This window comes from Pimephales promelas, chromosome 13 (assembly GCF_988280905.1).
Source record: "Pimephales promelas chromosome 13, fPimPro1.hap1.1, whole genome shotgun sequence".
NCBI classification, from domain to species: domain Eukaryota; kingdom Metazoa; phylum Chordata; class Actinopteri; order Cypriniformes; family Leuciscidae; genus Pimephales; species Pimephales promelas.
Window position 1 is genome coordinate 29,521,610 of NC_142781.1, and position 15,608 is coordinate 29,537,217.

General features: G+C 40.1%; 1 protein-coding gene across 5 annotated transcripts in view; it reads left to right on the forward strand.

Moving 5' to 3' along the window:
* fam184ab (family with sequence similarity 184 member Ab) overlaps positions 1 to 15,608 on the forward strand; it is a 164,909-nt gene that overhangs the window by 82,724 nt on the left and 66,577 nt on the right. For all 5 annotated transcript variants that reach the window (XM_089118852.1, XM_039692940.2, XM_039692941.2 and 2 more), the window contains 3 exons: positions 605 to 1,027; positions 6,124 to 6,259; positions 14,268 to 14,449. In XM_089118852.1, coding sequence (XP_088974978.1) covers positions 605 to 1,027; positions 6,124 to 6,259; positions 14,268 to 14,449 — 741 coding nt within the window. The remainder of the gene's footprint in view (positions 1 to 604; positions 1,028 to 6,123; positions 6,260 to 14,267; positions 14,450 to 15,608) is intronic.

The window sequence follows — 15,608 nt, forward strand, 5'->3', positions numbered from 1 at the left end:
TCCAAAAGTTATTTTTAACGGACAGAACCAGACTGGCCGACCCGTAGCCGCCTACTCGCTCACTCAATGCATGGACGGTCGATCTGACGGGATTATAACGTTACGTTACCTCGGGTGAGTGGCCTGACTTCTACATCTACCTTATAGAGAAACTGATCGTAAAGAGAAACTGAGGGCATATAAATCTTTAGATGCCTATAACTATGTGCTGAATGGTCCTGTACAAGACTTGTGTGTATGATCCGCAGTTCTGCCGAGCCAGGGCAGAGAAGACGACAATGTAAAGAGTGTAATTACGGTGCGATTTTAATCATGCGATTATTTTCTAGAAATAAAAAATCCAGATACAGCATATTCATTTTTCATTCATACTTGCACCAAACAACAGAATAAGATGACATTTATAAATACTAAAAGTAATTTAAGCTCCTTATTATGTAGCCGAATCTGTGCTGGTTTGCATTGGCCGCCTCCAGTTTTCACTTCCTCCAGCTATAGCGCCGTGACGTAACTGTGACGTTTGCGCAAAAAGGGGTCTGTAGTCTATCTGTTTTTGCTGTTGTGTTTTTTTGTACTTTGCCTCAAATAAATGTTCCTTTTACAGGTCCAAGACCTGCTTCGTTCACACCAAAGCCAGAACGCCAACTACAGCAAAGACCAGGAGAAACTGGGGCAGCTTCATAAAGCGGAGGTGGATTCACTGACCGAAAGGGTTGAGGAACTGAAACAGGACAAGAAGCGTCTGGTGGAGGAGTACGAGGCCAAGCTAAATAAAGCCCAGGCCTTCTACGAACGCGAACTAGAGGCCATGAAGCGCACGCAGCAGATGACCGCAGAGAACCTGCTGGCCTGGAAGAAGACCGAGGCGGAGCTGAGGAAGGAGTTCCAGGCGCAGGAAGCAGCGCTCCAGAAGACTATGGGGAAGCTGCGCAGTGAACTGAAGAGAGTGCAGGAGGAGGCCAGGGAGAGCAGGGAGAAATCCCACAAACTGCAGGCCTCCCTCATTTCTGCCGAGAACAACATCAAGGTAAAGGCCATCGGATACATCACGCGTCCTGTTTTTCTGAAATTAAATGATAGGGGTTAGATGCAACACAAACAAGCACTTGTATTTTTGTGTTACAAGTAAGTATTTTTCCCTTTATCTCCTTTTATTTTTGCATAACAGTAAAGCTGCTTTGAAACAATGCAGTTTGTTCCAAAACTTTCTTCTGTGGAACGTAAGATAATTTGGAAAAATGTTGGCCAGCAACCGACGGTTCCCATTAACTTCCGTTTGTATTTTTTGTCCATACATTGGAAGTCAATATCAATTTTTTTTTTATTAAATAAAAATTTTGAATTACACTTCAAAGTTTTGATTGGCTGTTTTTTCGCTTTCACTGAGAAAAGTAAATTAAGTTGAAGATTAAAATTTATGTTGGATGTTTAATCTCATTTTCTAATTTATCTAAAAAAAAAAATCTAATCTTAAAAGGTTAGTTCACCCCAAAATGAAAATTCTGTCAGTAATTATGTACTCACCCTCATGTTGTTCCAACCCTGTAAGACCTTCGTTCATCTTCGGAACTCAAATTCCGAAGTTTCGGACTCAAATTTGAGAACTGGATCACTCCTCCATCGAAACTGGCCGGCCCAAAAGTTATTAAAGACATTGTTAAAATAGTCCGAGTGACTACAGTGGCTCAATCTTAACTTTATCAAGCAAGGAGAATACTTTTTGTGCACAAAAAAAACTAACAAAAATAACGACTTTATTCAACTATTCATTTCCTTCTCTGTGGGCCGTGAGATTTCACGTTGTGAAACTGCGCAAAGTTCTAGGTTGTACGCAGTGTTGGGGAGTAGTTAACTACAAGTAGCGACGCTACTAACTTAACTACATTTTTCAGTAGCTTGGCTGTAGCTCAGTTGCTTTTTAAACAGTGTAGCTTTTCCAGTAGCTAACTACTTTTTGCAGCAAGTAGCGGTGTAGCGCGAGCAAAAGCTATATTGCGTTTGTCGAGCCTGCGCGAATCAGCGCGATGCAAGGATATTCTTCTTCTCGTTAGATTACAAACTCATTTTTTGCCATTACCGCCACCGTTGTTTAGTCACGCGTCTTGCGGCTAACGGTTCACTGACGTAAAGAAGTGGGTTGACCGTGACACACCCATATTATGATTATGATGGAGCAAGAGGTGACGGCAGATTTGGATGATGGAGAAACAACTAAAGTTAATTACCCATGGCCTTATTTGTCCAAGTTCAATCGGTATTTTTGAGAAAATGTTCTAAATGCAATTTATGTTGAATGTATATTTTGTTCTTGCAATTTTGTAGGCTATTTGTTGCAATTTTGCACTTTTGACAAACAGTCTGCAATATTTGAGTGTTGTGTGTAATAAAACAATACTCAATGAAATCATAGTTGTATTGCATTGTTTTAAACACTAAATATTTTAATTAAAATATTTTCATTCATCAGACACTTATTCAGTTATTTATAATATATAATTTATAGCATGTTATAATAATAATATGTAATATAATATTTATAATATGTTGTTCAAAAAATCAAAAGTAGTTTCAACGTAGCTAGCTACTTTTTGATAGTAACTTGTAGTGTAGCTAGCTACTTTTCCAAAAGGGTAACTTGACTGTAGTTTAACTACTTTAACGTACTAGTAGCTTGTAGCTTGTCAAACTACAGTTTCAGAGTAGCTTCCCCAACACTGGTTGTACGTCACACGCATCACACACATGACCAGCGTCGGCCAATAGTGAGCCTAAGTGTGATGTGCAACCTAGAAGCTTTGCGCAGTTTCACTACGTGAAATCTCACGGAATACTTTTTGTTTTTTTGCGCACAAAAAGTATTCTCGTCACTTGATAAATTTAAGATTGAGCCACTATAGTCACTTGGACTATTTTAACAATTTCTTTAACTTTTCTGGGTCGGACAGTTTCGATCCCTTTAGAAGCCTATGGAGGAGTGATCCAGCGCTCAGATTTAATCAAAAATATCTTAATTTGTGTTCCGAAGATGAACGAAAGAACGGGGTTGGAACAACATGAGGGTGAGTAAATACTGACAGAATTTTCATTTTGGGGTGAACTGACCCTTTAATAGTTAAAATGACAGCTAAACTCGTAGTTTTTTTCCTTATACACTCGTATCTGGTCACATTGTAAACGCTTGTATTTTCTTGTTGAATATCTTGTTTAAATGCACCACATTATGATAGTAAAATGCTTTTTTGATGTTGAACCTTTCAGAAGTCCCTTATCAACACATGTTGGAACAAATGCAGTATTTACACTCTGCAGCCTGTTTTGAATAATTAAAGACATCAGTGAAAGTCAAACTAGCGATTTGGTTTCAGTCTGAACGCATCAGATGTTTCGGGCACATTTGTCAAAGAGACTTCAAATGCAGTGGCACACATCCTGAGCTCTGAATTTTCCTTCAGATATCTTTGAAAGAAAAACACAGTCATCCACCACGGCCCTCCAAGGCATTTCTTGGACTTGTTTCTGAATGGAGCAACTGACTGAGTGTAATTTATGGGTGTCATCAGAAGATACAAGCTTGGCTTGAATTATAGTACACTCATTCAAAGGAACAATGACGGATTAATATTGTGTTTGTTTTACGTAAATTTGCTTTTATGACACATTATAATGGCTATTTAATGGCAGTGTGCTGGGCCTGTGTTAATGCCAGTGTGCTGAGCGGATCTTTAATGGAATCGATCTTTAGTCACTGTGGCATTTTCAGACCGACGCTCATAATGATCCGACTCCCCGCGGTCCGTGCTAGTTTTTGTTATTCTATGCTGATCAAATGCTGAATTGCTCAAGTACGACGTGTTTGTACGTCACTTTGAGTATTTCGTTTTAAAGAAAAATGGCATTGACAGGTGAAATCATTGGATTCAAAAAGCCTGCAGTCACAGTTTTGCAAATCAGACGCGCATCAATCAAAGAGCTTTTCGATTCCCCAGAAGGTTTTCAGCAAATTACATGGTGCTGTTTTCCAGATGAGACTCGGTCACCTTATTAAAACATTTCCACGGGTCATTTTAGAACGGCATTTTTATTGTGGCACCAGACATTTCTTTAAAACTACTGTGAAAACAATTTAAAACAAGTTAAATATATATAAAAATTTTAAATGTATTCCTGTGATGGCAAAGCTTAATTTTCAGCATCATTACTCCAGTCTTCAGTGTCACACAATCCATCAGAAATCATTTTAATATGATGATTTGCTGCTCAGGAAACTGCTTGTGTTTTCAAGATTCTTGATGATGAAATAAAAATATTTTAACTTAACTGTCACTATTGATCAGTTCAATGCATCGTTGTGGAATAAAAGTATAATTTTTTATCAAAACTACTCTCACCTAAAGATTATTAGGAACACCATACTAATACTGTGTCTTTCGCCATCAGAACTGCCTTAATTCTGCGTGGCATTGATTCAACAAGGTGCTGAAAGCATTCTTTAGAAATGTTGGCCCATATTGATAGGATAGCATCTTGCAGTTGATGGAGATTTGTGGGATGCACATCCAGGGCACGAAGCTTCCGTTCCACCACATCCCAAAGATGGTCTATTGGGTTGAGATCTGGGGACTGTGAGGGCCATTTTAGTACAGTGAACTCATTGTCATGTTCAAGAAACCAATTTGAAATGATTCGAGGTTTGTGACATGGTGCATTATCCTGCTGGAAGTAGCCATCAGAGGATGGGTTCATGGTGGCCATAAAGGGATGGACATGGTCAGAAACAATGCTCAGGTAGGCCGTGGCATTTAAACGATGCCCAATTGGCACTAAGGGGCCTAAAGTGTGCCAAGAAAACATCCCCCACACCATTACACCACCACCACCACCAGTCTGCACAGTGGTAACAAGGCATGATGGATCCATGTTCTCATTCTGTTTACACCAAATTCTGACTCTACCATCTGAATGTCTCAACAGAAATCGAGACTCATCAGACCAGGAAACATTTTTGCAGTCTTCAACTGTCCAATTTTGGTGAGCTCTTGCAAATTTTAGCCTCTTTTTCCTATTTGTAGTGGAGATGAGTGGTCCCCGGTGGGGTCTTCTGCTGTTGTAGCCCATCCGCCTCAAGGTTGTGCGTGTTGTGGCTTCACAAATGCTTTGCTAAATACCTCAGTTGTAATGAGTGGTTATTTCAGTCAAAGTTGCTCTTTTATCAGCTTGAATCAGTCGGCCCATTCTCATCTGACCTCTAGCATCAACAAGGCATTTTCGCCCACAGGACTTCCGCATACTGGATGTTTTTCCCTTTTCATGCCATTCTTTGTAATGGTTGTGCGTGAAAATCCCAGTAACTGAGCAGATTGTAAAATACTCAGACCGGCCCGTCTGTGGGGCCCATCCCCAAGCTCAAAATTGCTTAAATCACCTCAATTCTGACATTCAGTTTGGAGTTCAGGAGATTGTCTTGACCAGGACCACACCCCTACTGCCATGTGATTGGTTGATGTATGGATGGATGGATGAACCATGAACCTAAATATGTATTATTAAATAAATATTGTGAATATATATAGTCCTTAGGAGTAAAAGAGTGTTCGTTTTTTCTTTTTTTTTCTTTTTTTCTTTTCTGTACTGCAGAACATGACCATTCAAGTTGTAATCGTTATCTAGAAAAATGCATGGATTTTTCTACAAGTGATCCTTTTTTCCTTGTTTCTTTTTGTTCTTATACCAAAGAAACATGTCTTTGGAATATAACGGACAAAATAAATGTTCTAAATGAATTTAGTGAAAAGTCGAAGACTTGGCTCCGCAATGTTGGAAGTGAACGGAGAAGACGATGGCACCAGAAAGCGATGCAGGAAGTTGACAGCGAGAGCAGAGATGAAAAGCAGAGAGAGCTAATGTGTACATCCACAATTAATGAGGATGAATTTGAGATCAGAGGAGACACTGTGAGAGGAGCAAAAATGGAAAAAGTGACATGAGAGAAAGCGAGAGACAAAGGAAAGAAAGCACACAATGGTTAAATATAGAGGCAGCTCGGTGATGAACAGAGAGCTGGAGAGGTTTATGTGAGGTGATTGGTCATTATACTGATTGATTTGTTTGTGTGCTTCTCTGCAGGATCTGCATAAACAGTTGGAGGAGGTGACCAAGGACACGGAGATTGTGGAAATCAGGCAGAGGGAGGCGGAGTGTGAGCTGGAGGCGTCCAGAGACCGAGTGCAACAGCAGGCCACCGAGATCCTGCTCAAAGCCAGTGAGATATGAGATATACGAGCACGCTCTCCCATCACCTCACAGCCCACTGTTTAAGCACACTCCACTCGGCTTCATTGATTTATCCTTCTATATTGCTTCAGGCAACTAATCCATTACCAACATGCACAGCAGGCGTGTGCTCCATTCAGAGTGAAATGCAATGAAGTGCCTTCAAGTTCAAACTAAACTCCTCGGTGTGAATTAAAGTTGAATTAAGGGAAGCAAACAGGATACAGAATATTGTAATTTAAATAAAAAAAAGTAATTTGAAGTTTAATTAAATGAAATTCATACAGGTTAGCTGTTGTTTGTATATTTTTTCTTAACATGCATTTTTTTATGCATGTATTTTGTAACTACTATTGTTATTGGCAGTGTCGAGTAATTTGCTCTAAAAAAGGAATTAATTATTAGCAACTAATTACATCTTCAACAGAGTAATTTGATTACTGCATTACTTCTTTACTAATTACTTCCTAAATTCTAAAAAAGTAAATTAAAATAATTATTTTGAGGTTCAAATCTATTATTATTATCATTATTAATAGATTTTAACCCTTGAATTTATCATTATTAATGATAATAATTACAGTTATTACAATAATTCACTTTTTAGTTTAAACTATTAAGACCTGATTCAGTTATATATATATGAAGAGTTCAGATGCAAAAGCCTCTAAATGCCATTTGAAATTTTCTTCTTTAATGATGATTTTTTATCAAACTTGTATATTTAAGTTCAGTAATTTCACTTAAATAACAATTAATAGGTAATTATCATTGCCATTTAAGTGAAATTACTGAACTTAAATATACAAGTTTGCTAAAAATCATCATTAAAGAAGAAAATTTCAAATGGCATTTAGAGGCTTTTGCATCTGAACTCTTCATATATATATATATATATATATATATGTGTGTGTGTGTGTGTGTGTGTGTGTTATATCTAAGTGTATTTCAGAACTTAGAATTTAGATTCATACAAATATTTACAATTATTTAGCCCATGCATTTCAAAAAATGTTTTTTTTTTTGAATATATTAATAGTAATTATTATTAGTAGTAGTAGTAGGACAACTTTTTTTTGAAATAAAAATCTATTGTAACTTCACAAATAAGACCTGATTCTTATTTTATTTGTATTTATCTATTTATCTTTATAATTTGCTATATTTAGACCTAAACAGTTAATTGGCTGAGAAGTAGTGATTTTGTTTAATTAATTATCAGAATATATTTTTAGTGTAAAAGCTTAACTGGATTTATTCATCAACGTGTCAAATGAGTGCCAGAGCTCCATTAGCTGTTGTTGTTGACACAAAAGTTTGGGGTTACGGATCAGCCCCTGGTATCCTGGCAACATCAGAAGTGTGTCCTGTGTTCATCACCCACATTCTGGAATGTTCCCTGAGGGAGGCAGAACCCAGCTGGGCCTGTCACACCTAAATGCCAAACAGACTTCTGATCCTCTATCTGGGAGAAACAATAGGGTTTTCAAGTGCTCAACTCGCGCTCTGTTTTTGTGTTTAGTGTAATTACAGTGAGAATGTGCTTTCTGCACGCCATTAATGGATTTAACATTAAGAAGAAGCCGTTTTCTGAGATCTTTATCTAGGCGTGAACTCGGTTATGCATTGACCACTAGGCCATATCACTATCCAGTGCATTTTTAAATGTTTATGGTGAAATAAAGTGCAGATATCATTACCTTTAATGTAATTAACTTGGATTAAACACAGTTTTATTGGTATAAAAGACAAGAAACTGCAGAAACATGCAAGTATCACCAGAACAATCAAGGGCACTTAAATTGGAGGAAATTAAGGAAACTTGAATACTGCATCCCCCAATGCAATGCACCAAACTTAACCATTCATTTCCGGTAGGACAAATGAACTGAAAGCAAATAACATCCTCAAGTTTTACTCTTTCTTGCAGTGGTATTTTATACATAATAGCATAATATTATTTAGTAACTTGTATTTATTAATATTTTGAATTATGTAGATTTTATTTTTATGCATTTAGTTTTCATTTTAGATTAAGTAATTTTGTTATGTGATTTTTTTTTTGTGCATATTTATATTTTGCTTTATTTTTTTTTATTTCAGTTATTTATTTTTCAGACCTCAAATTTTAATCGTTTTAGAAAATAACAACAGTTTTTTATTCATATTTGGTTGCCAAAAACTAATACATTTGTACACAAAATTGGAATTTAAAATGCTAAATAACAATTTTTGTTAAATGCTGATGATTGAAATTGCTGAATTAAACATGCATAATGTACCATATTTAATGTTCCATGCTGTTTAACATACTATAATTGATAAATACAATGCAATATATAACATATACACACCTTTAGTTCCTGGAGGGCCACCTGTAGTTTTCAAATAAGCCTGAACGACTTGAGGTGCATTAGAGGGTGTGTTCACACTTGTAGTTCGGTTCGCGTGGTCGTTTGTGTTGTGTCTGCTGAGTTAATGTGTAGCCACTAGATGGCAGGAGAGGAGAGAGAAGAGAGGAGAGTAGTAAAGAGAAGAAAAAGAATACACACTCGTGTCTGTGCTTGCTTCTTTATTTTGATACAATAGATATAAAACATCACAATTGGCGACGAGGATGTCGATTACAGTTCCTTTACCAGCTCCATTCCTGCCATGCCCTGGCGAGCCTGCACTTACTTTTACCGTATGGCTCAAAATGTTTGAAAACTACCTACTTGTGATCGATGCTACTGGTGACGCATGGCCGGAAGAAAGAAAGCGAGCTGTTCTATTACATGCCTTGGGCACAGAAGGACAAAGACTGTTTTATACCTTACCAGACACGGGCAATACTTATACGACGGCTGTCACTGCACTGAAAAGGTATTTCATTCCTGCAGTTAATGTTGTCGCAGAGAGACACAAATTTAGGCAAAGGACACAGCGGGCTGATGAAACCATGAATCAGTTCCTGGCTGCTTTACGGGAGCTTGCGGTCGCGTGTGATTTCGGAGAGATGGAAGAACAAATGTTACGTGACCAGCTCGTGGAGCGAGCAGCCAATTTACGCGTTCGGGACAGACTTTTGCTTGAACCCGACCTCACGCTGAATAAGGCTGTCTCAATAGCAGTGCAAATGGAGACTGCATTTAGGAATTCCGAGCTACTTTCTGATACTTCACAAGTGCGGGCCATACAGAGTCAACGGAACGTTAAACGAAGGGACAGTAAGACTATACCTTCCCCATCATCAGATCGCTCAGCCGCGAACGCGAGACAGCGGCGTTCGTGTTACCGTTGCGGATCCAACAACCATATGGCTAACAAACCTACATGTCCAGCGATTAAAGCAGTCTGCAATTCATGTGGAAAAATTGGGCACTTTGCCAAAGTTTGCCGATCATCACAGAAACAGGTGCGTGAGATTGTTATACCAGAGCTCACTGTATTATACATGAATGATCCTAAGACAGTGACAGACAAAATCCTCTGTTCAGTGCAAATTAAAACAAAGGATGGACATTGTCAACCAGTGGAGTTAATTGTAGACACGGGCTCATCAGTATCCATATTACCCGAGAGCATTTACCGTAAACACTTTGCTTCATGCACCCTCAATCCAGCGACAGTAAAATTAGTTTCTTATTCCAAGGAGATTATTCCAGTGCTGGGCTGTTTCTCTACAGACGTCTTCCATGATGGTAGTACTGCAATGGGCACGTTCTATATAGTAAAGTCAGGCTCACCTTTGCTGGGAATGGATCTGCTTAAGGCACTTCACTGCCGTATTGAAGGCGATGCTGTGATTACACATGAGAATTCGGAAATATTGCCTGTGCATACTGTAGGATGCGCAAGCGGATTCGTGCACAAAGTGAAAGTGAAAGAAGGTTTCATTCCTGTTCAGCAAAAATTGAGAAGATTGCCATTGTCAGTCAGGCAAGCAGTTTCTGATGAAGTGAAACACCTGTTGGAGCAGGACATAATTGAACGGGTGGATGCATCTCCGTGGGTCTCCCCAATTGTGGTGACACAAAAAAAGGGGGGTGGAATTCGCATGTGCATTGATTTAAGGGAGCCAAATAAGGCTATAGTTGTTGATAGCCACCCCTTGCCTCATATAGAGGAACTGTTGGCAGAGCTGCGTGGGGCAACAGTGTTCTCTACCATAGACCTGGCCTCAGCATACCACCAGGTTCCATTGCACCCGGAAAGTCGGGATTTAACGGCGTTTATTACCCAGGATGGACTGTTCCGTTATAAACGTATCCCGTATGGACTGGCTTCAGCCGCGCCTGCTTTTCAGAAGATGATGACAGTGATATTACACGGATTGCCAGGTGTTCAAGCATATTTGGATGACCTAATTGTTTACGCCGAAACAGAGGGAATCCATGACACTCGTTTAAAAGCCGTACTTCACTGTCTGAACAAGGCTGGTCTGAAACTAAACATGCAGAAATGTAAATTTAAGCTGCAAACCTTGAAATTTTTGGGGCACACGATTTCTAAAGAGGGATTACACCCAGATGCTGATAATGTAGCTGCTGTCGTGCATGCACCTGCTCCCCATGACATAGCCTCACTGCGCTCATTCCTGGGCCTAACGTCTTGGTATAGTAAATTCCTGCCTGATTACGCAACAGTGGTTGAACCCCTGCGTGAAGTTTTGAGAACCTCCACTGACGTGAACTTCTTCTGGACTGATAAGGCTGATCAAAGTTTTGCCACCCTGAAGACGCTTCTATCAAAGAGCCCCATTCTAGCTCTATTTGATCCCCGATTGCCAACTTACGTGAGCACTGATGCTTCTAATTACGGTGTGGGAGGAGTCCTTTCTCAGTTACATGCTGATGGTACGGAGCGCATTGTGGCATTTGCCTCCCGAACTCTTTCTTCAGCTGAAAGGAAGTACTCGACTGTGGAGAGAGAAGCACTGGCTTGTGTGTGGAGTGTTGAAAAATGGAGGACGTATCTCTGGGGTAGACATTTCGTTCTGCGCACTGACCACCAAGCCCTTACAACGCTTCTTACTTCAAAAGGCACTGGTAGAGCTGGCATGCGAATTGCTAGGTGGTCGGCCCGTCTGTTATGCTATTCCTATGATGTTGCATTCCGCCCTGGGAGATACAACACAACAGCAGACTGTCTGTCTCGACTTCCCTTACCGGAGACGAGTGAATCAACAGATGAACCAGAAATGGTCGCCACTGTTTCTCACTTACTCGCCTTGTCAGTATCTGAGTTTTCGTCTGCATCGGAAAGCTGCCTCCAGTTAGCTCAACTTCGTGCACAGATCAAGAACGGCTGGCCTAAAAACAAGAAGTCAGTGACACAAGAACTGGAACCTTACTTTCATATCAGACATGAGCTTTCTGTGGAGGGTCCTCTCATTATGCGGGGGGATCATTGCCTTGTAGTTCCATTGTCTCTGCGTACAAGACTGGTGAATTTAGCTCACGAAGGACATCAAGGAATTGTGCGGACAAAACAAAGACTTCGCGAGCTGTACTGGTGGCCGAAAATGGGTAGAAGTGTAGAAACTCTGATTGCCTCATGTTTGACATGTCAGCTGAATGACAAAACGGCCAAGCCTGCACCTGCACCTCTCATACCTGTGGAATTACCTAACGGTCCATGGGAAAAGGTAGCCATCGATATTGTGGGACCGTTTGAGACGGCTACATGGGATTGCCGCTACGCCATAACACTGGTAGACTACTACAGTAAGTGGCCAGAAGTAGCTTTTGCATCACAAGTGACAACAGAGGTCATAACAACTTTCCTGGACACCATCTTCAGTAGAGAAGGTAATCCACATTGCCTAGTGTCTGATAATGGCTCACAACTAACATCTACTGCTTTTGCTGATTTTCTGAAGGAACGCAACATTCAGCATTTGTACTCCAGCGTATATTACCCTCAGGCCAATGGGGCAGTAGAACGCTTTAATAAAGTGTTGAAACAATGCATCCAATCTGCAATTCAGGAAAAGAAGTCCTGGAAGGCAGCTGTGACACAGTTCTTGCATAATTTCCGAGCGACGCCACATGCTACCACAGGGGCTACACCTTTCGAACTCCTGCGTGGCCGCAAGATGCGTACAAAACTGGATGTCCTGCCTGTCAGCAGGGAAGTGAAGACACATTTGGAGATTAAAAACACTGTGACACGTAAGCAGCAGAAATACAAAGACTACACTGACAAAAAGAGAGGAGCTAAGGTACCCAAATTCAAGGAAAAGGACTGGGTGCGTATAAAGAAACCAGAGCATGTTCGCAAAGGCTCTACAAGGTACACTGCTCCGTGTTTGGTGAGAAGGAAAGTTGGACCAAATACCTTCCTGTTGGAAGATGGGAAGAAATGGAATGCGTCTCGTCTCACGGGAGTTCCAAATGAGATGTCGATAAGTTTGGGAAAGACTTTTGGGAAAGTAAGCTTACAGCCTAATACTGAGGAAAAGGAACAGCAAACTACCCTCAGAAGAAGTGTGAGAGAGTTTAAACAACCAGCTTGGTTGAAAGACTTTGTGTTAGAAAAATAAATAGATGCAATGGTACTGAAATAGTTCATGATTCAAATACAGTCAATTGTTGTTTAATAGGAGTAGTTATTGTTGTTGTTATTAAGGCACTCCTTAAAGGAACTACCAGGAGTTAATATACCATTCATTTATAATACTACTGGTTTTATGTAAAGAGATAAGTTGTTTCTTTAAGTAATTCTTTAATTCTGTGTTACTTAGTGGTTGGAATAAAGTATGTTATTATGTTGTAATGTTCTAAAACAGAACCTATCCAAAAGCCTTTAAAAAAAGGGGGAAATGTTGTGTCTGCTGAGTTAATGTGTAGCCACTAGATGGCAGGAGAGGAGAGAGAAGAGAGGAGAGTAGTAAAGAGAAGAAAAAGAATACACACTCGTGTCTGTGCTTGCTTCTTTATTTTGATACAATAGATATAAAACATCACAGTTTGGTCTACTCTAGACCAAAAAACATTTAATCCTGGTCCAGTTAAGAGTTCACATTGGCATTTTAACACCGAACCTAAAGATACCAAACTTAAAGGCTTAGGGATTTGTTCACAGCCTCATAGGTCTGCTTTTCTTATGTATATATTTTACAACAGAACTCACCAAACATCCAAAACAATGCTGTGTGCATGGGCTAAATTGGTTGGTTGTATGTGCGTAGTCTATATGATGCCATTTTGACCAGTTGAGAACTCGTGTAGAGCTTATAAAATGTGTAAAGAAGTCAAAACAGCGGCAGGAGTCTCTCCGTCACGCACAAATGAAGATCTGCTGCGAGGAGACTAAAAAATGCTGGGTTCTTTTAACCCAACATTGGGTCAAATATGGACAAACCCAAACGTTGGGTTAAAAATGTCATTCAAAAATTTAACCCAATGGCTGGGTTTGTCCCAATGTTGGGTTATAACAACCCAGCCATTTTTAGAAGAGTACTGAACTGCGATGGGCAACATTGCGACTACAACGAGAAAAAACAGGTGCGCTTAAGCATTCTGTCCCATTTTAGGGTCGCATATTGAGACATCATGTCCCCCTTTTGGTTCGATTACTTGCCTTTGGTCAGTGTTGCATTCATATTACATTTGAACCACAACAGAGTTTGTTTGGAAGCAGTCTCCGTCCACAGGATTCGAATGGCAGCGTTCAAGCTTATTTAAATGAACAGAGCATTCGCACCAGGGTTTGTTTTAATCCAAGCAAACATGCCAAATGTGAACACCTCTTTAACTTGGAACTAAACTCTGCAGGGCTGTGGAGTTTTGCACCACTGCCATAGACGACCCATCAAGCCATTGCAGAGTAAGCAAACATCACTGGTGATAGTTAAAATCTATGTGCTGTGTTCAGATTCACAGTATTGGCAGTTAGAAAGGATCTTTGACTGTCTGCCCTCTACGGGCTATTTCTCCCATCTGCGTTAGATGACATTCAAAGCATTGACCCTCTTGTACAGCTCTATCTCCAGCTTTCTCTCTGCTGTCCAGGTCAGATCGGAAGCTTGCAGGCCACTCAGATGACTCACGAGGCGGTCATTCGGGATCTGGAATCGGAAAAGTCTCGTCTGAAGGACAAGGTGTTACGTCTGGAGGAGGAAAGAGGGGCATTGCAGAACAAATGTCAGACGCTGGACGAGAGGCAGAGACAGCAGGTCGTCTCCCTGGAGAAGGTACGGATCAATTCGATGCAGTTTGCTGAATATGGATTCGTTTAGACCCGCTTAGAGTGTTTGGACACTCATGATACTAGCTGGATTTATACAGCAAAAATGGATCAGAAAAGGGAAGTCAAGAAAAGCTCTTGCAGCGTTTTATGCAGATGCCACTTGGTTTGATGTTTTATATCTAATGCAATGTCATTTTTTAAGTGTCCGAATATGTTTTGAGGGCATGATTTGTGTTGCACCACAAGATATTGAAGCGTAGTTGGTGTGTGTAGGGGAGATGGAGCGAGGAAAAACAGCTCAAGTTTGCAGAATCTGTCTGTAAGTAGCTCGAACATCAATCTTCTGCAGTAACATTTATTTCACATGAGTTCCTCTGAGACGTCATTAGTTTTATGTCTAAAGCATATACAAGCCCATCTCTCGTGTTAAACACTAGCTGCTTTATCACGGCTAAATCCAGACTTCCATGTTTAATTCAAAACTCTCTGCAAGACTTCAGAAAATGTCTCTTTGTGGACGGCTGGTTTGATGGAACGGGAATTCTCATTTCTTAGTGGTTTCACTCAGCCCTGCAATCATTTTTCTTTTGCGGAGACAGCGTGGCTATTTATTTGACTCGCTACAGTATGGCATTTCGTGCTGTTTTCACGCAACAATCTGCTCTAGCAGTTTGCCTTTTTGGCTGTCCTGTCGCATTTGGGTTTTGATTCATTATTAATACGTTGAGAGCCCCAATAAACAGATTGTGGGAATGTGGGCTTGTTTTTGCTCCTGAAATATCCCTCTCAGCAGTATTAGAAATAGACTTTGGGAAACTTTTTAAAGAGCCATGGTGCAGTTTGCCCTGTGACGCGTTGCAATTACATTCCCCTTCTCTCTTCCCATAGTTTACAGTCATTTTCCCTTATTTTTGTCTATTAAATTTAAGTTTCTCAGCAAAAAGATAGAAAAACGGTCACTGGGGCGGTACTCTTTCGGAAGGTACACCTTTTTACCACAAGAGTGCATATTAGTACCTCAAAGGTGCAAATTTGGTACCAAACGTGTACAAATTAGAACCTTTTTAAAGGGCATCGTCCTTGTGAGAGCTTTTGTACCATTTTGTCTGAGAATGAACAATGAAATTAAGAATAAACAAGCTCACAAAAGGTAATACTGGGCT